Source organism: Enoplosus armatus, chromosome 4 (genome assembly GCF_043641665.1).
Source record: "Enoplosus armatus isolate fEnoArm2 chromosome 4, fEnoArm2.hap1, whole genome shotgun sequence".
Taxonomy (NCBI): domain Eukaryota; kingdom Metazoa; phylum Chordata; class Actinopteri; order Centrarchiformes; family Enoplosidae; genus Enoplosus; species Enoplosus armatus.
Window position 1 is genome coordinate 9,755,647 of NC_092183.1, and position 27,250 is coordinate 9,782,896.

The 27,250-nt window shown below is 41.0% G+C and overlaps 1 protein-coding gene across 1 annotated transcript in view; it reads left to right on the forward strand.

The window, feature by feature from the left end:
* Positions 1–27,250, forward strand: part of fbxl17 (F-box and leucine-rich repeat protein 17) — a 201,401-nt gene that overhangs the window by 49,683 nt on the left and 124,468 nt on the right. The window contains exon 6 of the mRNA XM_070904926.1: positions 16,493–16,600. Within this exon, the coding sequence (XP_070761027.1) occupies positions 16,493–16,600 (108 nt within the window). The remainder of the gene's footprint in view (positions 1–16,492; positions 16,601–27,250) is intronic.

Below are 27,250 nucleotides of genomic sequence, written 5' to 3' on the forward strand. Positions count from 1 at the left end.
GTCTGTTAAAACCACATTTAACTGTTATTTGTGTTTTTTTTTTTTGTAGGGTTTTTACTAAAACTTTTCAAAATAAGAAATATCTTTGAATGTATACAAAAACTAGTGTAACAGCAATATCCAGTATTGGTGTCTCTTTCTGAAATCTTGAGGGGAAATTCATGGCAGAAAACAAAAAAGTAATGTGTTGTTTCAAAGACAGTCTTTCCAGCTACACTGAGATGGTGGACTGTAAGGCTGAGGAACCACCAAAGGATTACAAACCTGGTTGAAACTAGATTTTGACCATCTCAGCATTTTAAGAGGAAATTGTGACTTCACCGCTCAGATGATCTGTCTGTGTGAGATGTTTTCAGATCCCAACCACACATATTTAGTTGGAGACTGATCATAGCCTTTCTAAAATATCAAATATGTTTGTAATTAGAAACCCAACATCTGCACAGATCCTTAGCAACTGGATCACAAACAAATTCCAACAGAGGAGACTATGCTATTGAATTCATCTGCTTTTCTATTGTGTGGGGAAATTGAGTATGACTGTCTCTTTTGTTGCTTGGAATGGTGTTGGAGGATTTCCTGTGAGATCAGATGTTGGTTTTAAGTAACACATCTCCAGAACAGCAGGGAAATCTTTTATTATTAAATGAACGATCCAACATTTTGGGAAATAAGCTTATTTGCTTTCTTGAGTTGATATCACTCTCATGTCTGTACACTAAATATTAAGCTAGCAAGTCAAGTCACTGCTCCCAGCCAAGAAAAAGTCTAGAACATAACCCATAAAACCACATATTGTGGTAGGTGGATTTTTTAATCTTTTGACAGAGCCAGGCTAGCTGTTGAAGTTAAGTTAACTGGTTGCTGTCAGTAGCTTCATATTTAATGTATAGACATGAAAAGTGGTATTGATCTTCTCATTTACCTTGGAAGTATACATTCTTATACTACCATCACCTCAAAAAACAACAACAAATGCTAGTGTCAACACTACTGTAGTACTATTTTATTTCTGTTTCTTTTCACAACATTCGTCTGTTCATTACCTCAGTGCCCCTCAAGCTGTTTGAAAGCCAGCGAGTGTGTTAAAACAGAGTGCTGTCCCCAGTGGAGATGTCTTGACTTTTATTTCTTGGATTTACAACAAAACCCCAGGGAACCACACTGGTATTTCCATGTTGGGCTCCAAGCAACATACGAGCGCTGTTCGGTTTCAGAAGAACAGCATAAGTTTTCTCAAATCAAACACTCACATGCCGATACATTTGGTGCAGTGACTCACTGGATATGTGTGTTTGAGTGCGTGTGGGTAGCTGCTCATACATGTAGGTGAGATGGACTAACTTATACTTGATGCGTTGAAAATGATTACACATCTACGAGTGACTGCGTCTCTCATACATGGAGATGGGGCTCTCGTTGTAATGAAGTATCTGTACTTCTTTGTGTGCCAACGCACCAGTAAGCCTTCTTTTTTTTATGTGATGTGTTGCTGTCTTGACTTGTCCATGGCTCCACTCCAGCTCTTTTTTTGCCCTCACTGTCCCTCTGGTTGCTTTTCTTTAACTATTTTTCTTTTTCTATTTTCATTTCATTCCCCTTACGCTCTCTTGTGCTTTCACTCCATCCTTCTCTCTCGTTGCACCCCATGGCACCCAGGGGAACAATGGTTCTCTAACAACCTTTGCAGAAAGCTTGTGGACCTGATGATTGAGCAATGTAAGTCAGAAAACAACACAAAAGGTCAGTTTTCCATTTTTCCACGGGCAAGGCGCAGGTCTGCTGATACCCCAGTCCCTGTTATAGGCGCATTTATTATGCAAGCCATGCGGCGTATGACCTAGCTCCTGTAGAATTAGCATTGACGTGGGTAATATGGCAGTGAATAAAGGTTTAACAGTGACCCCTTAGCCATCTGTGATAGTGTTGAACTAATTAGCTTACCACTGATGTCTCTCTCTCTCACTGTCAGTCACGATCAGTCTCACACGTACATGCACAAACACACTGTGGGCTTCCATAGCTATTAGCCATGCTAATGGGTCGAGTCCCCGTTAAACTCCTAGACATTAATTGTCAAGTTGAACAGTAATGGGAAAGATAATGGTCTACTTGTCTACAGCTTATTATGTAGAAAATAAAACGAGTGCTAGGCCATGTAGCCTCCAGTAGGAACACATTTAGAGTCACTTGTGCCTTTTTTTTATATTAGAAATTGTTGTGAGCATATCTTTATTTTTATTTCCCTTGCTCATTCCTTTTGTCACTCTACCTCTTGTATTTATTTTTCAGTCCTGATTCACTCCGTTTTGAATCTGTTAATGGCAACCCTTTCAAATCAACATACTAGAAAGCCATCTTAATCTGGCCAGTAATTTCAGGGTTTCCTGCTGCGTTTTTTAGTGGAGGCATCCCGCCTCGCCTGAAATAAAGATCACCTCACTAACGTTGCAAGAAATGACTAAATTTTTGTAATATTAGGCTTATTAAGCTTCAGGGAAAACAAGTAGGGATGCTACATCACACTGCAAAGGCCATGTATTGAATGAGCAAGGTGATTTTGATGATGAGATGCATCAGGATCTGTCTGATTCAGCTCAGCATGTGATTGATTGATGGATCACATCTCCGCAGTAATTAATCAGAACAGCATGCCAGGTAAAAAGAAAACGAGTTAGGAAAAGTGGAGACAAACAGCCTAGCCAGTCAAAATGAGGTGTGGATGGGTAACACACTTGCTGCTGCGCTGCAGGTCAGACACCAGGCTGAAATTAGTTTGATAATCACCAGTTGAGCACTTGTTTTACATCAAGTTAAAGTTAGTTTGTCTGACCGGCTGGACCTCAATCAATGGCTGCGATCAGACTTGTCATAGAAATGAAAAAGTATTGTTTTTTCGCACAATAAGTTTAATGTGTTGTTATGACATGTGAATAAACATTTTTGTGGCAGTTATTGTATGTCACGTAGTTTCCTGAATGCCCCCTAACCACACACAAAAAATGTGTGTTTCAAGTCAGAACTCAAGAATAAATTGCCACAGGACACCAGGATTTCTTTACATTCGGCTTCTGTGGAGGGCACTTTGTGAGAGGCTGCCTTACTTATAAAACCTATGGAAAAGGCCTCTCCATTCTCCCCTTGCTCTTTATTTGAATCACACCTCCGTCTCTCTGACAGCAGATATCTGTCCTTGTCACTACTCATACCATCAGCATGAATAATGCCTTGTGAATGAGCTCTACACAGACCTGTGGCATGTAACAACCATCTAATTTCTCTGCCCTGGGCACTGTCACCTGCCTGGCCATCATCAGCATAACAGAACACCCTGGATGCTCTTGTGTATGTGGATGTGTGTGCACCTCCAGAGCATTTTGGATGTCAGCTGTCCCCACAACACTCCTCCAGCTCTTATCACGAAGCCCTGGCAGACAGAGGCTACATGCCCAGAGGCCATGAGGGCAGAGGAGGCCGCTACCCTCAGGCCAGCCCCGGGTCTTTTTGGCCTACCATGACACTGACAAGGTGGAGGTTATAAGTATGGAGTTTTGCTGTATAAGGACTGTGGATGAAAAAGCCTTTAGTTAGAGCCTACTGTGCTATAGATAGTTAAAATCAGGTCATGGTGCCTTAAACCCCCGAATATGTTCATTCTCCTGTTCCTGAAGGACAAAACTACATCAGCTGTAATGATTTTAGGGCTGTTTATTTGTTGTGTTCTTTAGGCAATGGATTGAACCAAGAAAGACTACAATTTAAATGTTTGATTTATTATGACATAATATTCGAATGATCTCTAAAAGCCAAATGAATGGAACTAATGCTAATAACTAAAGATAAAAAACTAACAAAAATAAAAAGTTTTACGGTGTGACCATCTCTCTACACACTGGAAACTACAGGAAACATGTTTCACTAGATCCACATGGTTCAGTGACAGCTATCACAACCAATGGCATGTGATCATTCACTTGATTTTAACTGTTTTCTTGAAATTAAGACATATTTTTCATTTGATTTACACAGTATGGGCGATCAGTGATCACAAGTTACTTCTACAAGGCACCTGAATTGCTTATCTTTGAAATGTGAGAAACAAGAAGCAGATAGAGTTACCCACCCAAATTACGCCATTATTAAGCAGTCTTGGTACAGAACCCACAGCAAGGCCAATGTTGAGATTAAAGATAAAGATTTAAATAAAAATGTAATACACAAGGACTCAAGGCTTGGTCTTCTTATTCTTTGCGTAGTTTAATATTTTCTCTTCACAAATTCTTTCTCACATTCACACACACACACACACACACACACACACACACACACACCACTTGGGGCTTTATCATATTTGCTGAATAGCTTATTTAGAGAGGATTAACATCAAAGATCCACCAACAAGATCAATGTCATCTCAAAGAAACTCAAAAGTTCTGAAAAACGTTGTTTTCCCTGAGAGAGAGCATTGAAGCGTTTTTTCTCTCTCTTTTTGCTAGTCCTGTGATTCTCTCAGCTGTTGCCAGCTCCCGCTCCATACCTGTAGTACTGTGTCGATAAGAAGAAGAAGAAGCAGCAGAGGTTCCCTCTATAGACTGCTGAACAGAACAATCCAATATGGGCCATAGTGGTAATGCCAGGCATCAATAGGTACGTCACCACACCAGTCATTCTGGGCCAGGTCCATGGTCATATTGGCCTCTTTAAGTCCCATTTTTCATCATTAGCATGAGACATAAAACTGATCTTTAAGTAAAGCTCAAAGTGTTAAAAGCCAATTTCTGATTCCCCCTGATAGATGTCCTGGGCAGTTACCATGGGAACAGGAGGGGTTAAGAGGTTCAGAGTCTCTCTTGGTAATTTCCAGTTCTTTGTGAAAGGGACAGACCATCACCAACATTTTGTTTTTATCATACAGTCTTTTTACATGCATGCCATCCCTGTTATGATCGGATTTTTGGAGTATTCCGGTTATTTTTTGTACATGTAAACTTGAGAAATTTGGATATGCTAGCTGGAGTACTCTGATAGAAACTATGGCATGTAAATACCTTTTGTACCATTTGCAGTTGCGTCCTCAACTCAAGTTATATGGTAGTTTGTCAGTAAAGTAAAAATGAGGTTAAGGATAAGTTTTATTCTTGCTGGAAATTAGAGAGAAACTAAATCCAGCAGATTGGTAACTACAGCAGAGTCCAGGCAGGATGAAACCAAAATGACTAAATCAAATGTGAAAATAACATGGGAAACTAACTGACTTTCTGCTTTTTTTATTTTATTTTATTTTATTTTATTTTATTTTTTAAACCAGTGTTTCTCGACACAGGGCCTTCATCAGGGTGTTTTGCTACCTTTCCGACCTAGATTTCTCTCTGAATTTAATTTCCAAATTAAACACTAGAAAGGTCAATCCTTATGTAGTTGCAATTTCCACTGTAATGTGCTACAAACACAAATCCAACATCTTCAAAAGTCAGTGCCAGCTTTTAACAGTTGATGAGTGTAGTGTGTGTGTGTGGGGGGGGGGGACAAGCTGAAGGGCAAGCTGGAAAATTGATGGCTTGCTGCAGACAGAGTGATCGGGTTTGAAAGTAGCATTTCCAATAAAGCATTTTCTTTGGCTTCCCTGAAAGAGGGTAAAAAGAATAGGGAGTTGTTTGCTTCTTTTATGAAATGGTGCCTTTTGTGGTTTGCAAAATCGTTATCGAGTTCAACTGGTTTGTACATCTTTTAAATGCTGAACTTTTACTCTTCTGTACATACTGCTGGACTTATTGCTTTCAGAGATGTTTCCTTACTTCAGGGACCATCACAGCAACAGAACTAGCCTGCCTCGACCTGAAGCCTGTCATACTGTAAAGCGCAGAGCCGTAGAACTCGTATGGTACGTTGACATTGCGGATGAGCCCTTCAGTGAAAATGTGCTCGAACACGCTGGGATTTGAAACCTCAAGAGAAGTATTCGAGGGCTTTGACAATGTGGTGTAATGACAGTTAGCACTTTGCATTTGAAGGAGTAAAATGTGACTTTTGGCTTCCTCCACAGTAGCTTCTGATTTCCGTCTGACATGCAACAAAGAACTATTGATATGTTTCTTGGGAAAAGACCACACTGGGATTTGAAACCTCGAGAGAAGAGGGTTTTTTGACAATGTGGTGCAATGACTTTGCATTTAAAGGAGTAAAGTATGTCTTTTGGTTTCCTCCACAGTAGCCTCTGATTTCCGTCTGACACGCAACAAAGCATTATCGATCCTTAGGGAAACAGGCCGAGAACAAAACCTCTTTTTCATCTCATGGAGACTGCTATGAAGGGGTCTCCAGAAGCCAACACTCACCCCCTGTACACACACACACACACACACACACACACACACACGTATCCACAATTACTCATGCACACAGCCACATCATGATAAAAGACAGCATGTGAAACTCTTCAGGGACCTGCAGGGCTTAAGCCACTGAGTAAATGACAGGTAATTTTCAGTTGAGAGTGGAGCGTTCAGATGAGTGAGGCGATCAATCACTTTGGCGATCACCCATGCAGATTTCAGTCCTCCCTGGCATCATCAAGGCTGATGACAACGATAGAGCGAGACAAGATTGCTTGACAAGTGTGTGTGAGAGAGAGAAGTGTGTACTGTGCATGTGTGGAGATAGCACGATAATTGATTTCCGTTAAAAACGCATAAAATGCTGCCTTTGTTCAGTCTATGGAATCATTCCTCCTAAGTAGGTAGCAGTTACTTTTTTTGAGATATGTGAAAGGAACAGGGCAAGTTTTCATGGATTTCGTTTTTTTCCAAGTGTGTCTAAGATGGCCACAGCTGGAGAAAAGTGGATCTATTGATCCAGGGAGTTTCATTTTTCAAACATAGTCATCTTTCAGAGCCAGCTTCGATTTTTGAAAAGTATACAGTGCGCTTTTCAGATAATTTTATGGCCTTTTTGTCACAGTGTACAGTGGGAGAAGAATCCCTGGGTATGTGGTTGGTGGTGAAAGTGGATGGCCGTACTCCTCCTCAGCCTCCTTGAGCTCATTACTTTACTTGAGCACATGTTTAAACAAGTGCTACAACTAACGATTACATATTTATATTACTGATCAGTGTATTGGTTAGTATTTTGATGAATTTTGTAGTCTATAAAAAAGTGAAAATGGGTCCTAATAAGTGGGAACACCTCCCAATAGTTTGTTTTGTCCAATCAACAGTCTAAAAACTATTTTACATTTACAATCATATAAAAACAGAGAAAAGCAGCAAATACGAACCCAAATATTTGGTGCTATGCTTGATAATTGACATGAACATTCAGATGAATATCAAAATTGCCTAATCCATTGATTAATCAATTAATTGACTAATTTGTGCAGTAATTTAAACCAAATCCGAAAGTGCCACCAGTGTTCCCAGATGGTGATATTGATCCGACAAGGAGAAATGCAAAATTGCTCAATACATTTATGTATTTAAATGTATTTATCTATTCACAAATTAATTAATAAATACATGTATGAATACATGTATTTATTTAAATGTACATTTATTTATTTTAATTCAGTCATTCATTTATCCACAATCAAATAAATTAAATTAAAATGTCATCTTCATTATTAATCAACTGTGTTAAGAAAATATTCAACAATTTATGTAATCGATTCAGGTTTAAGCCTTCTGCTGGTTTTGTTTGTTTGTTGGTTACCGCTTCTCAAATCTCGAGAATTTTAATGCTTCTCTTGATTTACGTGACAGTTAACACGAGATCTGAGCTAATCACGAAAATAATCTGCAGATTAATTGATAATGAAAATGATTAGGCTGATTGGTTGCAGCCCTACTAAAATTACGACACTTACTTGCTTGAGAAAACAACTGTTTTTACAAAGACACCACTTGAGTCGTCGATGTCATTAGATACTACTTATTTGTTTTGCCTCTGGTTTGCTCTCAGTTAGCTGTCTCTCAGTGTAAGTAGTGTGAGAGCATGGCCTTTCGCTTGCTTTGTTTTACACACTGGCCTTCTGACCGCGCTACACTTCCTCCCACAATTTCCAGCTTAAAATAATGAGCAGGACAAAGGTTAAGAAAGAGAAAAAGATGGTGAGAGAGAAACGGAGAGAGTGGCAGATGTGTTTGCTGCTTCCACTTAAACCGAGAGAAATGGAGAGACGCAGACACTTTTCATTTACGCAAACAAAGTGCCAACTGCCCACAGCGTGGCATCATGGGTAGTCAAGTGGGAAGCGAGTGGTTATGCCATCGTTGACAGTTGCTGCTCTGTGTTGCCCAGCAGCAGGTCATGGGTAACACCACACACACACATACAGACCCCCGCTGGTGGTTAAAGGTCTGCTTGGTGTGAGGACTTGACAGCGCACACACACACACACACACACACACACACACACACACACACACACACACACACACACACACAAACACGCAGCTACTGCCCTTCTTTCTATTGTGACCTGTTTTGACTTCCACACTAGGACTGTTCTGCGAGGACATGGGTGGGCGTCAAAGAGCAGCCCGTCCTGTCTTAACCTCGAGTGTGAGCGTGAGCAAAAATGGCCTCTTGACTGTTTTCTAAAGTTTAACACTTAAACCGTCTTCCTCTGAGGGGTTTTATCACGTCTGCCATGTCTGTATATTATATTATATTGCTAAAAAAAAACCTTTAGACATGAATGTAGCACAATTATATTATGATACCAACGCACTGAGTCACTTTCAGAACTCTACGCTTCATTAAATAAAAATGAATTCTTGAGAATGGTATTTCATTTACTTTGAAGACTTGATGGAGACAGAAGAACCTCCTAATACGTTTCAGAGGATTTCCTGCAACTGGCAATGAAGCGACTTCTTATGCAAAGCTGCTGGATAGGCATGAAGATGGATTGTTAATAGAATGTGTTACAGTGTATTCAGTAATCATTATTAATCTGTGTGTCGGCGGATTCTTTCTCAGCTCAGCCCAGTGTTCATAAAGCTTGGTTAATTAGACTGATTGATTAGATGGTGGTGATTCAGAGCTCTCATCACAGCTCCTCATCCCGTCAGGCCTCTAATAAGATCAGATTGCTCTCATATTCATGTACTCCCTTGCACACACACACACACACACACACACACACACACACACACACACACACACCCTCGGCTTGTTTGGCCTGTCATACCACCTCTCCATCTTTCTCACTGCCTGTCTGTCACATCCATATTCAGACAGGATTTACAGGCATGAAAGAAGCAGCCAAGCTTGCCAAAGCAATACACTGAAGACTAGAAGTTACATTATGTTAACATGAAAAGATTGCAAATCTCTCATTCCCCCTCTCCCCCTCCTTTTCCTCTTCCTCCTCTCCTTCTTCCTCTCCTTTGTCTCTCACTGTGATCCATCCTGTGTTCCTGTCTCATCGCGTCCCATAAATATGACTAGTCCCTCTCTTTAGCCAAAGAAAACATCACACTGGATAGCTGGAGACCAGGACCCTCACATCTGTCTAGACTCAATTTTGTACTTGGCCTGCGCGAGTGCTGCATGTGTCTTTCTGTATGTCTGTGTGAATGTTTTCCAGTCTGTATGTGAGAAAGCAGGCGTACATCACATATCTTAGTTTTTCTCTGCAGATTTCAACGTGAATCATCTTTGCTACAGCTTTAGTTGCTCGTCTCTGTGATGCTTTTCTGATCAATACGCATGCACAGCTCCGAGCAAACCGCCCTGCACTTAGCGCACAGTGCCTGCTCATCAGCACAAAGACAGCACAGTAAAGAGACTCTCCCTCGCTGTAGTAAAACTTTATGACTTTCCGTGTTGCTTTTGTCTCCAGGCATTGGATATTACAGAGGATGATAAGTATTCATTTAGATTTTTTGCCAGATCACCAGTCCTTCGCGTCAATACAGCCCATCTGAGCTCTTTAAAAAGAGACAAAGTTTGGGGTGTGTGTGTGTGCATGAGTTTATGAGTGTGCACCTTTGTTTGTGTGTGTTTGTATGTGTATTGCAAGGCTGTGATGAATCCACTGCAGTATCACCCCTAAGAGAGTATTTATGGAGAAAATGATTACCTTGGAAAGAAAAGAACTTTGATGAAAATCGTCCCACTTCAATTTGCACCTCGCAGGCCTGCAGTTGGCGTCCTTGTTTATGGGTAATATTGGAAATCTGTAAAATTGCACAGAGTACTTCAGTAACAGAGAGCTTTCATGATGACATCATGATATTCAGTGGCCTTTGATTGAGTCTTTTTGTCGACTTTAAGCATCTTTGTCTCTTTGAAATAGTAGTGCGTTGTACTTTAGTTTCAAAGTGGTCCAAACCAGACTTTTTGGGACTTGGTTGTTGTGGAGACGGGAAGTTTCTTTTCCTGTTTTTTCTAAAGTTTCTTCAGTACAACAGATCTGAAAGTTACACCTTTGATTCAGGCAAAAAGAAAGACATACTCAGCGGCTTCATCAATCGCCCAATTATATCTACATGGTATGTACTTAGGCTAAACTATATTGGTTGGCCCAACTAGCTTGATTGTTGGGGGCCATGGCCGGCTCAGTTGTCCGACCACCATCACTGTTAGTTCCACTAGTCTTACAAATAGCCCCTAATAAGCAACCCCTCTGGTATCAGACACATTTACACACATGAATCATGTCTGTTGACTTGTCTTAGCACCTGAACCTGAGTGTAAGGCAGTGTTCAGACAGACATCAGTACTGTGTGAAAAAACGCAGCCCCCCTCATTCATTTGAATGGGACAGCTGTGTTGCCTCAAAGAAGGCTCTGGGACAAAAAAAAAACACAGGGTTGTCCAGCAAAAAAGTTAAACCTGGCTCAGCTTCTGCCATCTGGCAAGGCGCTGCACAGGGATTTACACTTCACCAATCAAATAGGTGCAAGCACACATGCCTTGTAGATTCCTTTGTAAAGCGAACACTGTATTTCTACCGTTTACCTCGTGATCGTGGAAACAAAAGATGAAACAATTGCCATTGTGATTGTAAACCCCTGTGCAGTGTTTTTGTCTGATAAGCTTTCAAATTCATGGATATATTACTCAAACTGGACCTCCTGGATTGTATTTCATTGTCGCCGAGCAAAAACTAACTTGGATGAGCAACTTAATCATGCTACCTACTCCTGTTACTACGGTTGCTGGCAACCAGTAAAATGTAACTCTTACAGGCTGAGTGCACTCTGGCCAGTCACCCATCAGGCACAGCTGGATGGGAGGTCTTAACTAGGATCGACTAGCTCCAATTGCAATGAAATAAAAAAGTTCTGCTGTGTTTTACTTTCTTTGGGCAAGAAAGTGTATTTTTTATGAATCAGTTTTTGTGTGGGTGTATGTGATTGTGTATCATTATCAGAGTTTCGAACATGGACAAATTACAGTGTGCCTGCCCTCCACACACTCCCTGCCATCGCTCTCACTGATGAAAGCGGCTTCACCTCTCTCTGTGTGTGTGTGTGTGTGTGTGTGTGTGTGTGTGTGTGTGTGTGTGTGTGTGTGTGTGTGTGTGTGTGTGTGTGTGTGTGTGTGTGTGTGTGTGTGTGAAGTACTCACAAAAGAAGAAATTAAATAAAGAACACAATAAATGATGTTGTTGTGTTGTTTGTGTTGGTGGGAATCGTCCAGTTTTAAATGAGGGAGGTGTGTAAAACTTTAGTGGGAGGAAGGAGAAAACAATGGAGCAATCTGCTCTGGCCTTTCTCTTTTTACATCTCTGTTGCCTGTGCGTTTGATGGAGTCAAACGAGTCATATGATAGACGATATTGACAAGCTTAAATGCCCGTATTGGATGAGAAGTGGCCCCTGGGTGCTGCCCCAGCGTTTTCTAAGAACAGACCGCCAGACAAAAACCACACACTCACATACAGCATTACTCCTTTCTGCTACCACAGCACTCTCAACAATTACCTTCCAGCTCTTTAAAACACACACACAAAGGCTATCTTTATGACTACAGCATTTCCACCATTCCAGACCACTTTTTTTTTTCCCTGCTTTCCTTACCTCCTTCACCCAGAGACCATTAAACCAGATCCCCTCTAAAAGGCTTTAAGGCCTCTCTTGGCTAGCCACTTCTTCTCCAAAGCCCTGCCATGGCTCTTTTCGTGTTTTTGAATCACAGTCCATGAAAGCTTGAAGGGGAGGAGGGGGAAAGCAAGGAGAAATTTGGGACGGGTTTTTGTGTTTGTGGGTTGGAGACAAATCTTAGTTACAAACCCATATGGTCTTACTCACACACACACACACACACACACACACACACACATACACAGGCTTAATCTGATACGCTACATGCCCTCCTGGCCTGTTCTGCTCTGGTGGGATTTTATTTTTTTCCCCTCTGTCTCCGCTCTCACCTGCTGAGAGTTACTGTAGATGTGTAACCTGCTCTCTTTCTTTTTGTCTCTTCTGCTTTCACACACAAGTGCATACACACACACACACACACACACACACACACACACACACAACTGCACCCACACACTCTTGCAGCACAAACACTGGTATGAAACACAGTCTGGAGGTGGCCTCTGCTGTGATTCGTTTGGTTCTCTCGCAGACGGTTCTCATTTAAGGATCGCGGTGGTGTATAGCTTTTTGATTCTGCTGGTAGTCAACCTGAAAATGTTTTCCTTGATGGTTTTTTGGCAGAGGCCATGTTTGGGGAGCTCCGGCCAGCTCACTTCACCTGCCAGCTGCTCAGCTCAGGCTGGTCCTTCTGGAGACCCCCCTCCCCCCTAAGTTTCATACTCAAGAAGACAACTCCGCTCTACTCACCCCCTATCTCCACCTGGCCCTGCAGATCAGGTTCCATATGCATCAGTGTCTCGGAGTGCGAGCACTGACTCACTTTCAGTTAATCTTTTCTGACTGCAGCGAGTGTTGATGGGTGCTGTGGTGGGTCCAAACCTGAGGTGTAGAATTTTAAGGTGCATCCAGTTATTGATTGCCCTGAAAAACTGTTCTGTACAAAGCTAGCAAGTACAGTGCTGCTACAATTTGTACACACAACTGTGACCAGGATGAACAGTTCTGTTTTGGGGCGATAAGTTTTATTCTTTTTTGTAAAAAGGCTTAAAATACAGATGCTGGAAGGAGGAAGATGCTGTGCAAAACAACACAGTACTACTATACAACTCCCTCACAACCTGCTATTTCCTCAACAATGCCCCATTTCAGTTGACTGCCCACCTCAGCACTAGTGTTTTGATATTTAATTCTGATTATAATAAACAAGCGCTAATGTTGAAGGCTATTATCAATTAGGGCAGGTAGATAAACCTTTTATGTCACAGGATGAACTTCATTCATCATTTTTGAGATAAAAGGTTTATCATTTGATTAGTGCAAATGTAATGCGCCTCGTATGTTAAAGCCTGTTCTGTCATGTTTTTCTTTTGTCCTTTCTTAAAGGGATTTTGGAATAGAGCTCTTCATATTTAAAAAAAAAAATGTTGTCAAAAAGAACTGAACAATAACTTATACTGTGTTGAAAAAACTTCTGTGCATTTGTGAACTTCACATCACTACAAGACGATATATGTCCAGAAGTTAATATATCAAGATTATGAGTCTACAGCGACACTCGCAGCTCTGTGAGGCTGTACTTACTTCAATTAAATTCTCAATTCATCCTGAGGGTAACATAAACGTGTGTATCAAATTTCATAGCGATCACTCAAATAGTTGTCGAAACATTTCCAAAAAAGAAAAAGTCAGACGATCACAAAAGTGATTAGGATTCATCGTCTGGGATCCATGAATGTCTGCATGACATTTTATCCATCCACTAGATACTGAGATATTTCACTGAATAAGTGAACATTTTGAGCCGCTGGTGGCGTTGGAGAAAAAGGATCAGGATTACCAAAATCAGTAAGATTCATCCTCTGGGGATCATGAATGCCTGTACAACATTTCATGGCAATCCATCCAATAGTTGTTGAGGTATTTCAGTCTGGACCAAAGTGGAAGACCGACCAACAGACATTACCAGTCATAAAGCTGGGCATGGCTAAAACATGGTACAAAGAATCAATGCTCTCCTTTTTTCTTTCAATTCATGTTTAGTCTTCGGTCAGATGCAGAATGATAGTACTAACCTAAAACACCTTGTTCATTGCTAAATTATACCTCAAAATGTATTTCCACTGCCTCACCTGTGACGGGAAATCCTTTGCAGTCACATTCCTTTATGAACCATTTTGGACTTTACAAGCACTTTGGCTCCTTTCTGATAAGGTTAGAAACCTGCCTTTGAGCTTCACTAGAGTTATAGGCCGTGTTTTACCCAGATAAGCCATACTGTATGTGACTTGGTGAAAGATAAATGGACACCTTGTTCTTTCTTTTTGTGACTTCTCTTTCCCCTCGCTGTCTCTCTGTGTTTTCCATCTTCCTCTGCCTTGACTCAGTAACGTTGTAACTCAGTGAGACAGGGAGAAAAAGAGAGAGGGAGAATCACACCTCTGTCACTGGGTGTGTGTGTAGGACAACATCAAGTGAATGAAGGGTACAAATAGTAGTTTAATCAGTGTGATTCAACCCAAATATGTGGCTCAAAAAGTTGCCAGACTAAAGCATAACGCAACGTAACAGAGGTGCACTCATCACCTGTAACCAAAAACTATATGGAATATCAGTCTGTCATGTGTGCTTGAAAATACAGAACAGTGTTGTTCCTGTATTCTCCTGTTGTAAACTTGTACATTTGAGTTTATACCTGTATTCTATATGTTGAAAGCTTGTATATTTAAGTCTCTGGTGGCAGGATACATTCTTTGAGTCTGTAAACTGTTTTTAAGTTTGTGTAGTCAGTTCCCAGCTTACAAGCTTCCACCTTCTCTCACCACGCAAAATGAATGTTTGGACTTTCAACAAATGAAGCCTGCCAGCTTTTAACACATAATTTACACGTACAACCCTAAATGTACATGATTAAAAGAATAAGATCAAAGGTTCAAAACTGTACTTTCAGGCACACACAATAGTTTAGCAGCCATTACAATTTTAGGGATGTGTATTGTTATGATCGCCTCCTTGATGAATGAATAAAGAAATAGCAAAGCTTTTCCTTGCAGTTCCTTTGGCTTGTTATGAATCTGAGGAGTTGTTGATGACATTTCTAGAAGTTATATTCAGTTTCCTTTCAAACTGTATAGCAATTTGATGCACTTCTAATTTCTTTTCTACAGTAAATGTGTCTGAGAAAACAACAGATTATGCCAAAGCTGTTTCTCAATAATTTTAATGTTACCTTAATGGTACGTAAATATTGCAACCTGTGTTTAAAAATCCGGTATTGACTGACAGTGTTGATGTAAAGTAGTTCTTCGCCTTCTCAAGCTCAAGTCCTCTTGAGTGTTTCTTCCAAATCTTGCTTCCTTCAGTATTTCATATTGGACATTAAAGTTCAGGCATATTTTTCGTTTAGTTTTCAAAACATGTCAGATTTAGATTTCAGTCGAAGTGCACTTTGACAGACTTATATAAATATGTTTAAGTTTGAAAAGTTTGTGTTTGTATGCGTCCATCACTAGTTGATGTGCTTTTTGCATCCATTCAAATGTCCTTTTTTTGCCTGGCTTGCTTTTTGGGAATTTCAAAAGGAAACATTGACGTTTTTGACAGGGATGACTATAAAAGGCGATTTTTTGTTCTCTAATGTTCTTTGATGTTTGTTTTTCTTTGTTTTCCCAGTTAATCACAGCTTAGAGTCAATTCTCTCTATTCTCTCTCTCTCCTCTCATCTTATTTTGTCTTTGTGATTGATGAAGAGTTTTAGGAAGCACTGAGGAAGCCTACAGAGAGGACAAACAATCTCCCACATATTGTTGCAGTGTTGAGTGTGATGAGGGAGGTGAAGTAGCTATCAATACCTGTATTGATGACTACAGTGGAAGCTGGTGGAAGTGTTCTGCTTCCCTATTGATCTCTGATCCATTATGAGCTGTTAGCAGATGATGGGGAACAGCCCATCCATCATAAGTCGACGCCCACGCTGCTTGGCAGACATGCTCTTTAAGCTGTTTAGCTTGTCCGTTATCCTCCTCCTGCTCCACTCCTTATGTGATCCTCCTTCTCTCGCTCCTTTTCACTGCTGTTGATCAAACGAAAACACACCCGACCCGCCGTACAGATGGAGTAGACATTTAGGCTTGAATCTGACAGCACCTGTCTGCACACACTGGCTTTGAAAAATACTCTTAATAGAATAATTTGCTAAAATTACTGTCAAGTTCAGCTCTCCCCTCTGCAAACTGTCCAATAAAGAAGAAAAAGTCTTTTCACCATGTGTGAATGTGAATGTGTATCCAACCTGTATAGAGTGAATGAATGAAATAAAATTGGTATTATGAAGAGAAAACTTGAACCACTTCATGTTTAACTATTAACTGTGTAACTACTAAGATAAAGAGGTGTCTTACCTGGGACACTAATTTAAACTCTCTTGTCTGTTTCATTCTGCAGGTCACTGATCGGTCTGTGCGAGCAGTTGCAGAGCATTGTCCTGAGCTGCAGTTTGTGGGCTTCATGGGATGCCCAGTGACCTCTCAGGGAGTCATCCATCTTACTGCGGTGAGTATCGCACACATATCATAGTGTTCCTTGTGGAACAATTGTAAGAATTCAAGTTGTGTGTTTATTCCTGGTAAAAGTGAAGATACCGTAGTTCCTGCAGCACAGTTAAAGGAAGGTTAATTTCAGTCAACAGTTTATTTTTTGAAGTAATTACTTATATCAGTAAATGTCAACAGAACAGTTTTAGCGTGACCAAATTTTTTGTCTAATCTTGTTACTGTAGGTCCAGCTCTCTATGTTGCTGCAGGCCATGCCTTGTCTCCAGGGGGGGAAATTAACTTTTGCAGAGTAAACTCAGGACCTCGCTGTGTATTTTATCTCAGACTTAGTTTTGAACTTATTTCGTGTTAACTTTTAAATCTCATGAAAGCCTAATGAGATGAATCCAAATAATATGCTGCTGTTCTGACTACACCCTGCTGTTTGGATATTACCATGCTAATGAGAGGGGCTCTGTGGTTTAAGATATGCCATGCCATATAAACATGGACACACATGCACTCACACGGTGAATTGAATTCACTAGGAAATACTGCACCTTGTTTTACTTCTCATTTGTTTCCTGTTCCCAACATAACGCCCATCTAGAATGTGTATGAGTGTGTATGGTATGTCCGCACCCATGTGTGCTTGTGTAATACAATTCGATTTGTGTTTGATGTACTTGGGTTGTACACGCAAGTGTGAACGTACCCTTGTGGGCTGCGTGCGCCCATTCCTCCTCAAATGCAATTACAGTTGTGTTAATAGGACTGAGACACCCGATGCCACGCTGCATTATTAGATTAAACAGCAGATTAATTTGTGCTCATGGTTTTGGCCCCCTATCATCTCTGCAGCCTCCACTGACCTTGGCCAGTGTGTTGTAGACAGACAGTAATGAAGCCAGCCAGTCATAACAGCATTAGCATACCTGGAGGTGGACGCATACACATTCTCCCACATGCACAGTCTAGCACACCTCATTATTATTTATTATAGTATTAACCGATGTGAAGTTTTAGGAGTTCAGATGAGCAGGTTCATAATTCTGATAATATTTATATTTTTTTTAAAGTCGCAGTTTTGTCTCAACTGAAAAAATAACTTTTTACTGAGGTTATGGGCTTTAACAAAGTTGATACCAGAGACGCCTACAGAACCACCAACTTGACACGACAACAATAACACGCATGCATACACACAAAAACACAGCCGTGACAACACTAAACACACACACACACACTCACATACCAATTATGAATTGTATAACCCCAGAGGGAAGTCCAGTCAGGAAGAGTCCACTGTGGCAATGACTGGTTGTCATAACTTGAGCAGTCCCTTGATATCATTGTGTTTTTTGCCCCCCAAAGGTATTACACTCAGTGTCCATTTTTTTATTATATAACATCTGTGCAATCTAATGCAATCCAGTGACAACTGTTCTGCCATAAACTCTACTTTTATGATGCTTGTAATGTTATGTTTTTGTTGACACTGTCTTAGAGTTGTTAATTAAATTACATGTTTGAGCATTGAGGTTAAGTACCCCCCCCCCCCCCCCCCCCCCCCCCATATTTTTGATACCTCCAGATAGAGCTATAGGATGCTAAAGAAATTGTAGAGTCACCATTACATCTACTAGAGAACACTGAAGTTTATTTTTCAAGTGTTTTCAAGTAAATATGGTCGGTCATACATCGGTCTTTCACATTTAGAGAGAAACTGATGGGTGTTAATTACCGCCTTTAACCACACCCAACAGTGATGTCACAATGTAATGACACACCCTGTAGTACACTTCTACATCACTGCAGCAAGGTTAGAAGTTCAACTCCTGGAGGTCAGCAAAAACAAGATTATCGGGGGGTGTTCAGTTACTCTTTAAAGGATATTTATGTCATTTGGTTATGAAAATAATATAGGCCAATATATCATTATTGGATTTTCTAAGCTAGAATTCTGAATCACTCAGGCTGTATTTCATTATACCTTTCATATTATCTTTCACTGAGGGAGCATCTTTAGAAATCCAAAATGTAATGATAGTCAGATTTGCATTAAGATTATTTTTTTGCATTGTTCACATCAGCTGCTAAAGTGCACTGAAGAGGTGATAACTCTAAATCAGATCCAATCAACCACTTAAAATGTCTTTGTTTGATAGTGCAGCATAGGTATTGATCATAATTTATGAATCAAGATGAGACAGAAATGTTTCACTGATAACATTTTGACTGTATTCATTCTGTCTGTACATTTAGAGTCAAATCATATCTCCCCTTTGTTTCTGTCATTTTAGTCATCATTTCTGTGAGTCATCTCATTCTCTCTCTACCTCTTCCTCTTCCTCTCTCTGTCCCTCTATAATCTCAGACAGTAATTATCTCGTTTAGCAGTTGATTCCTCCTCTCATTCATTCCCACTTGGTCCCATCCAGTGTCGATTGAAAATCATATTCTCGCGTTTAGAATCGTTGCATTTCTGATGACTCCGTGGACCTGCATGCGATTCCAGGACTGCAGCGCTCCTCTCTTGTTCGATTATCACACACTCACTTCTTTTCTTCCTCGATTGCTCTCTCTCTCTCTCTCTCTCTCTCTCTCTCTGTCTGATAATCCTCCCAACCTCCTTACTTGCTATCCAGCTATCACCAGGAAAAAAAGGGGAAGAAAATCCATTACTTTTATTAACTTCTCTCATATGACACACTCATTTCAGATTGATATTTTTTTTAATACCGACTTCTCACAAATTAGGGTACGAGGAAATCAATTGAAATCGTATTTTCTTAATCAAGTGAGCTGAAGGTTGAAATAGGCCACCCATGGTGTGGAGTTCGATGCAGATGGTCTGTAGAGTAACTGTAAAGCTGTGGCATTTATGCTCCTTTAATGGTTTTTCAGTGTTTCAGTCCTGTGGGAGCTGTGCGGTTCCTCTGTGATGTGCAACACAACTCAATATTTGTAGCCAGGCACCGATTGATAAATCATCATCTTGTTAGTGATCAAGATTTCTGCTGGCTGAGAGAGTAAAGCCTGCTAATCGAAAACAAGCTCTCTAACACTTTCCTTACTGGTTGGAAAACAAACATTACATACGGCTTCAAATGTCAGAACAAAAACTGTGATGAGTTTAAGAGCAAACGTGTGTCTGATGTGGTCTTTTGTGTTGCCGTGCCAGGGATGTACAGCAATTTTTTAAATTTATGGTTGGTTTTGAGATTGAATCTCAAAGTTAGCTCTAAGCTCTTGACATTAATAATAGTTTTATTGATGAGGCTTGTCACATCCCAAGGCTGCGTAATGGATACAAAACATCTTGGGGTGGAGGCTTTGTGGGTGTCCCAGAGCTTTCAGTGATTTGGTGCTCTAATTTGAGCACTTTATATGCGTTTTTTGTGGACCTGTGTGAGATTAATCATCCCTCTAACTCAGTTTCAGAGGTTCACCCTTTAGTTAAGCCTGTGACAAGCCACAGAGGTGGAAGTGCAAGAGATTTAGTGTGTGTGGGCACTGGGCGTTATTAAAAGGGTTGAAGGCTTCACTCAGCCAGCTTGAATGTAACCCCCGCTCTTCAGATGTGTATGTGTGTGTGTGTGTGTGTGTGTGTGTGTGTGTGTGTGTGTGTGTGTGTGTGTGTGTGTCTTTGAGGAAATGGATTTGTGTGTATTTCAGAGGTGGATAACATAACATATTTTTTGTACTCTCCGGCAGCCTCAGTCACTGCTGTTGGCTGGCTTTGAAAAAAAAAAAAAGCGCAACACAGAGTCATTATCCATTCTTTTGAACACTGTTACCTGTTCATGTCTCTTTCTCTGTCTAATCTCTTTCTGCATTTGGTCATTGTCACCCTCTGTATGCATCTCTTTTTCTCTCCTTTTTACTCATGCGGTTTTTGTGTGTGTCTCTCTCTCTCTGTCTCTCTCTCTCTCTCTCTCTCTCTCTCTCTCTCTCTCTCTCTCTCTCTCTCTCTCTCTCTCCCTCCCACCGTCTCTCCATCTTCCTGTCAAGCGGTGCTCTTTTCTTCTGGTAGTGATTAAGTCCAAGGTCGGCTCTATCAGAGAGCCAGTGTTTGAGAGCAGCTCTGGGTGCCAGAGAGCCTTCATTCCCTGAGCCTTAGATGTTCCACTGATGGCTTCCCTTTGCTTGTCATGCCTACCCACAATGCCCCTCCTCATACATCAGCCTATCATTGCCCTAAGACACTGTGGGCCTCAAAATGTCTTTTGTGTGTGTGTGAAAGTTCCCACCCTCGGGAAAAAGACAGAGGAGGCCAAAGACATAACAAATGGAGAGACTGTTGAAGAATGTGTCAGAGATGAAAAGAAGTATATTTGGAGACTGTAATAGCTATGTGTTGTCTCTCTGATGTGCAGAACTTGGATGTTTCTGGTCTTAATTTTGAGCCTTGTAGATTAATTCAGCCGTGCCGCTCCAGTGGCTTTGTTGTTCTTCTCCAGAAAAAGTTAGGACCTTTTGATAAATGCTCTCTAAATTTGACAGAATTGGACCGTGTGCAATACCTCATTCTCTCCGTGTGTTTATGAGCAAATAAAACAGTCTGGTTTATGACAGGGAAGCTATTTAATTTCATAACCAGAATCATATGTTCTATCCATCCTGATGGCTTAGCGGAGCAGTATGTACTCGCAACATCCTGAGTTCAAATTTGGCTCACAACCTTTTAAAAAAAGGGGCGGGGGGGCGAAGAAAGAATAAAGTAATACTATTTATTTCTTTTCTCATTTTTTTTCCCAAATTGCCCAGAGCACAGGTTGGAAAAGAGGCTCTAAAGTGGCGAAACACAAAAGGTTAAGATACAGGTCTTCACCCACTGTCACCTTCACACCCTCCACTCCACCACTTCCTCCCCATGTAGGATGAGTGGTGTCTGGCTTTGCTGTAGTCTGCTGGCCCCTTATCTCCTCCCTCTGACTGGAGCACAGAAAATACATAATCACAGTGCCCTGTGTCAAACTGATAACCCCCAACACCAACCAGAGAAGTAAGTGTGTTTGTGTGTTCATGTCTATGTGTACCTTTTTTCCTGTGTACAAATGTGTGTGTGTGATTGTGTACTTGTACATGTGTATTGTGTCTCAGGGGTGGTAGAGAGGATAAAGGGGGAACGAAGGAGCAGAGGGGATTTGGAGGAAGAAAGGTAATGGGGTTGTGGGGGTCGCAGAATGAGTCGAAATTGTAATAATAATTTTCTTCACTGCTGTATGGAGGAGATTGGGGGATTTATGAATATAATGAGCAGAGAAGAGCCTAAGGATGATGTGTGTCTCTTGCAAGAGTAATTGAAGAATAATTCATTTGGCTCTAAGACTTTTAACCCGGAGACAGACAGAGATAGAGAGGTTTCTGACCTCTGGAGGGGGGGGATATCATGTCTCATTATTGGCCCAACTAGTGTCACTGTGCTGTGACTGTCATCCAGTGCTGTCACATTAGCTCGTTGCTTGTGTGTGTGCGTGCCTATATGGTCATTTGGCTTAGTGCGGCGAAGAGAAACCAACGCTCTCTATCTCCTCGAGCCTTTCCTCGCCACTGAGTTTGTTATCAACACCAACACATGCAGGATTAGCGACTGAAAGGGAGAAAGAGAGAGAGAGAGAGAGAGAGAGGGGGAAGGAGAGGGAAAATATGTGATAGACAGTAGATGGGCACAAGACAGATAAAGAGAGAAGTTAACCACACACACACACACACACACACACACACACACACACACACACACACATGGATCAGCTCACTGGTCCATGACTGATGCAGACAATGTATTTGTGATACCAGACCCATGGCCTTTCCAGTTTTTGCCTCAGTCCTTCTTCAAATATTCATATTACTCTGTCTGCGCAGGCCTCTGTGTATTTATATGTGTGTGTGTTTTTCTGAGTGTGCGTCTGGAGGGGGGCGCTTGCCGCAGAGGGATTGTCTCGACACAGCTTTCTCCTGTCTGACTGAACTGTCTGGGATGCTCCGATATGGAAAAAAAAAACACAGAGTGTGTATGCATCAGTGCACACTTGTATTCACCTAGTGACACCGCTGCCATTCGTCTCACCTTTTCGCCCCAGCCTCATCCTGTCTCACACAGTCTCCAACACATGCAGACAGCTGAGCAAAATCTGTCAGGGCCACAATGCCACCTCAACAACACCCTGTGACTTTGACTTCTTGCTCAGGACTTTGAATATTACTTCAAAGTGACTGTCTGAACTTCTACCTGCATTGTTTAGACGATTTAAACTTGTTTCTGCTCATCTTTGCTAAGAGTTGAGAGTTTCCACTGTTAGTTTTACTGAAAAGCTACTTTCCCCCCTTTTTCATGGACAGTGCTCACATGCATGTGTTTCTTTGGGGATCTGTATGCATTTCCCTCGGTCGGACCTATTTTTCATTGACTATACTCACATACTAAATCTTGAAGTGGTTATAAATGAACTACAGCAATGAAAAAGTAGCTCATATTTTCCAAATCCAACATGTTCGCTATTTATGACTAAAACAATGCTCGCTCTGTCCGTGCTTTTTAAATGTCGTCTAGCTGCTTGTCAGCTGGGAAACTGAGTTTGATGGACAGCAACAGCCATGAACTCATGCGCTGCTTTGTGCCAGCGTCCAAACCATGACATCATATCCTCTGCATGGGGTCCACCCGGCCTCAACTTCCTGCTTGGCATCATGATGCTTGACGTTGTGTAAATAAATTAAGTAATAGCACAGGTAGTTATAGCTCTGTAGTTTGGCCCGGCATACACAGGTACACACACACACACACACACACACACACTGTGTGCCAGACTGTGACATACACTAATGTAATAAAGTGTCAAATCAACCTCTCCAATTATTGAACTGCAGCCTATGCTTGGCTGAAGGATAACGTAGCTTTGAAACAGCCAGTTATTTTTCTTTCATTTAAAGTGGTGTTTGGTGTTTGACCTCTGACTCATGCTCTCATTTTTCCTGTTTGAAAGATGCTTCTAATTGAAGCAGGTGGGAGCCAAGCTGCTTGGAGCTCACAGATCTCCTCTGGTCATGTGGACTGAATTAAACAACCTCTTTTAATACAGAAATGCGGTGTTACACCCACTTCTCAGACGAGTACTGTTTGCTCATCCAGCTCTTGTAAAATCTGCAGTGATTGCTTTTCTCTTATCTTTGTGTAAGGCATTATGTGTTCTATGTTTGAATTGATTTGCAGTTGGTCTATAAACTGAGATTCTGCAAAGCTTAATTTGAATCTGTCATTTTCTGCTTCTGTGGGTTTTTCAGGCAATATTTAACAGTTGAATCAAGGAAACAGACGGTTGTTTCTAGACCTTATCAAAATACATTTTAGGTGAGGTGAATTGATTTACTGATGGTTAAGAAGTAAAAAATGCCACTTTTATTTTGTGAGTAGTAATTCCACTACATAAGACAGCACTATTTGTATTAATAATAATTTGTTAACCTTGTTGTGCATTTTTTAGTTAGTCTGGCATCCAAAATTGAGTAAAAGTACAGAAGTATTAGCAACAAAATGTACTTAAAATATCAAAAGTAGAGAGAGTGTAATAGTATTCAAACATTGGATTATTTGTATTGAAGCATTAACATGTAATCAATACTTTAACGTTGTAGCTGGTCGAGGTGGAGCCAATTATTACTGCTTCATATACTGTTGGGTAGTTTAATTTATAACAATTTATCATATTTTATAAACATATGTTTTGAATGTAAAATCTCAAACAGACTAATTACAGCTGTGAAATAAATGTCGTGGAGTAAAAAGTAAAATATTTCCGTCTGATATGTACATATAAATTAGTATCATTGAAGTAAAAGTACAAGTTCCTCAACATTGTATTTTAGTGTAGTACTTGAGTCAATGTACACAGATACTTTCCATCTCATGTGAACATGTGTGTGCGTAGTAGGTGGAATATTCATATAATCAGTGTGCGCCTTAATTTCTGTGCCATGCGTGTGATCACGGGGCGGGGACGACACGCTGGCCTCAGAGCAGCTGGATTCTCCAGGTTTCACTGTTTTTATGAACTGAATGAATAATTATCCAGGTGTAGCTGCCAACTCCGGAGACGACTCAAACTCTGCCTGGTTACAGACCTCAGCCAACGAGGGGGAAAAAACCTGCCGAACCTCTCACCAAATCCCCTGCTCTCTATTCTGTTGCTCTATTTCTCTCTCACTTTGCTCTCCGATTCTGTCTCTCTGTCTCTGTCTCTGTCTCTCTCTCTGTGCTGTGCGAATCACTCGCTTTGTCTTCCTCTCTGTCTAAAGCTTTTGTGCTCCCTCCTCCTAAATTTCTCTCCATTTATTTCTTTTTGCCCATTTATTCTTGGATCAAAAAAATACATGAGCAGAAAATGAGCTATATTGTGACTGGAAATGATTAAATAAGATTGAGAAGCATTAAAACCTTTCACCTATGAGTCAAATTATGATAATCTGTCAACTGTGAGAAAACAAACACTGGCACTGTGGCCCGTCACATTCTCTAGGTGTGACTAATTACTGAGACGTTGTTTTTTGTGTGACTTTTCATTTCAGGGATTTGGAGGATATTTTTTTCTTTTTGGCAGATGTCTGCTAAACTGTGGAATTTATTTTCCTGCGCTGGCTTTCACTGATGGATTAACAAACTTACAGTCTCAGCCGTGACTCTGCCTCTTCCCTTTCATGCAGACATCTGCTAAATTTTCAGATTTTCTTCAACCTAGCTACACTCTCAGCCAATCAAAACTCACCCTGGTTGGCCTGGTTTCTCATTGGTTATCCACATCAATGAAACAGTCACTATTGGTTTGTAGTAGAGATTCTATTTAGCAGACATAAGCAGTTTTGAAGATTTGGAGAACAAATACTACTTTTGATGTTGGGGCTTTTAAAATTTACTCCAGGCTTAATAACTATAAATACTGAATGCAAATAACTGTGTATGGGTGTGTGTGGGGTAAAAGTGTGTGGATGTGTGTGCTGTTGATGGTGATTTTTTGGACGGTGTGAGTGGGTCTTATGTGCAGTGGATATCAGTGGTAGTGGTCTTTTAGGCTACATCCAGGTTTGATTTTTGCAGTGCCTTTGTTTTCAATTCCAGCACACACATACATGTACACAAACACACACACACACACACACACACACACACACACACACACACACACACAAACACAGACGTGCACCCACAGAGCAGCCTACTTCTGCATGAATAATTTAGCTCTTCGATCCAACACTGGCCACTGGGACACATGACAGTTTGTGCGTGCGTGTATGTGTGGGTTTATGTGTGTTGGCATCTGCTTGTATGCATGCATTTCTAAGATAATTCACACAGTTAAGGGCTTTCCCCCTTTCATTAAATATCATTGTTTATCATGTCAGTTTAGCTGTCCCTGGCGATTGCGGCTGCTTTCTTGACCCATCTTTGCACACACAAGCTGTTTAATGTTTATTTCATTAGTATATCTAAGCGTGTCTTCACAGTATAGATGCGGATATGCCACAAACAAAATCCGTTTCATGTTTATTTCATACCTAAGCAGACCTTTTATCGCCAGAGGTGTGCATCCAATTTTCTCTTGAGGAGTGACAAAAAAAGCCACAGGCGCCATAAGAATAGAGAGAGAAATGCAGCAGCTAGACACAGGTAAAGGGTTTGAAGGCCTTTTTTTATTATCTTCGGTGCAGTGCAGCAGCACACACTTGCCGTGTTTGTTTGCAGTCGGTGTGTTTTGATTCTCAGTATGTGGGGACAGGGAAGAGTGTTTACATGTGTGCTTACTTCACCCTGTGAGCCTCCGTCCTTATCCATTCCCCCCTTGTGTCTTCATGCTGGTAGGTATATGTCATGCCTATGGAGCCGACAATAGTGCTCAGTGATCTTAACACCAACTGTAAGCTTGTTTTCTCTTTAGCCTTGGCCATGACATTTACCTCCCTGCCTCCCTGGCGGCCGGCCGGAATATCATACCTCTATTATCTTTCATCCCTGGTGTGTGTATGAGTCTGAGCGTGTGTGTGTGTGTGTGTGTGTGTGTGTGTGTGTGTGTGTGTGTGTGTGCGCACCTGTGCCTTAAATAGTTTTGAGTTTGTATCAGAGAAAATACACCTGTGCAGTGACTCAAAAAGCCTTTGGTAATTTTCAGCGAGCAGGAACGCTTGTTGAACAGTGTGTCAGTGTGGGTTTCTAAGAGTGTGTCAGGAAGTAGAGATTTTGACTGGAAGATTAATCTAAACCCCCTCTTATAAGGTATTCAGATCGGAAAGAGGGATTACTGAAAGTCGGACAGGTGAAAGGAAGAAGGGAAGTGAATGCTCATATTGGCTCATAACCCCTCACACCAGGCATGCAGGCGCAGAATGATAAACAGTAACAGCAAGCAATTTTGTGTCATTTATCTGCCTTCTTTTTTGGTTCTGGTTTTATTCTGCATTCATGCTATCTTTTCAGTACATGCGGCATACAAGTTTACTCAGTATATAGAGAGATTTTTTTCCCATATTCCTTGAGGATACATCAAAACCATCCATGTAATTCAGCAGGCGTGTAGACATACGTACATGCCTTCACCAAATATTTCTCTTCCTGTAGCTTTCTGGGTTTTTTTGCACTGCTCATAGTAACAAATCAACAGCTGGTTCCTTCATGAAC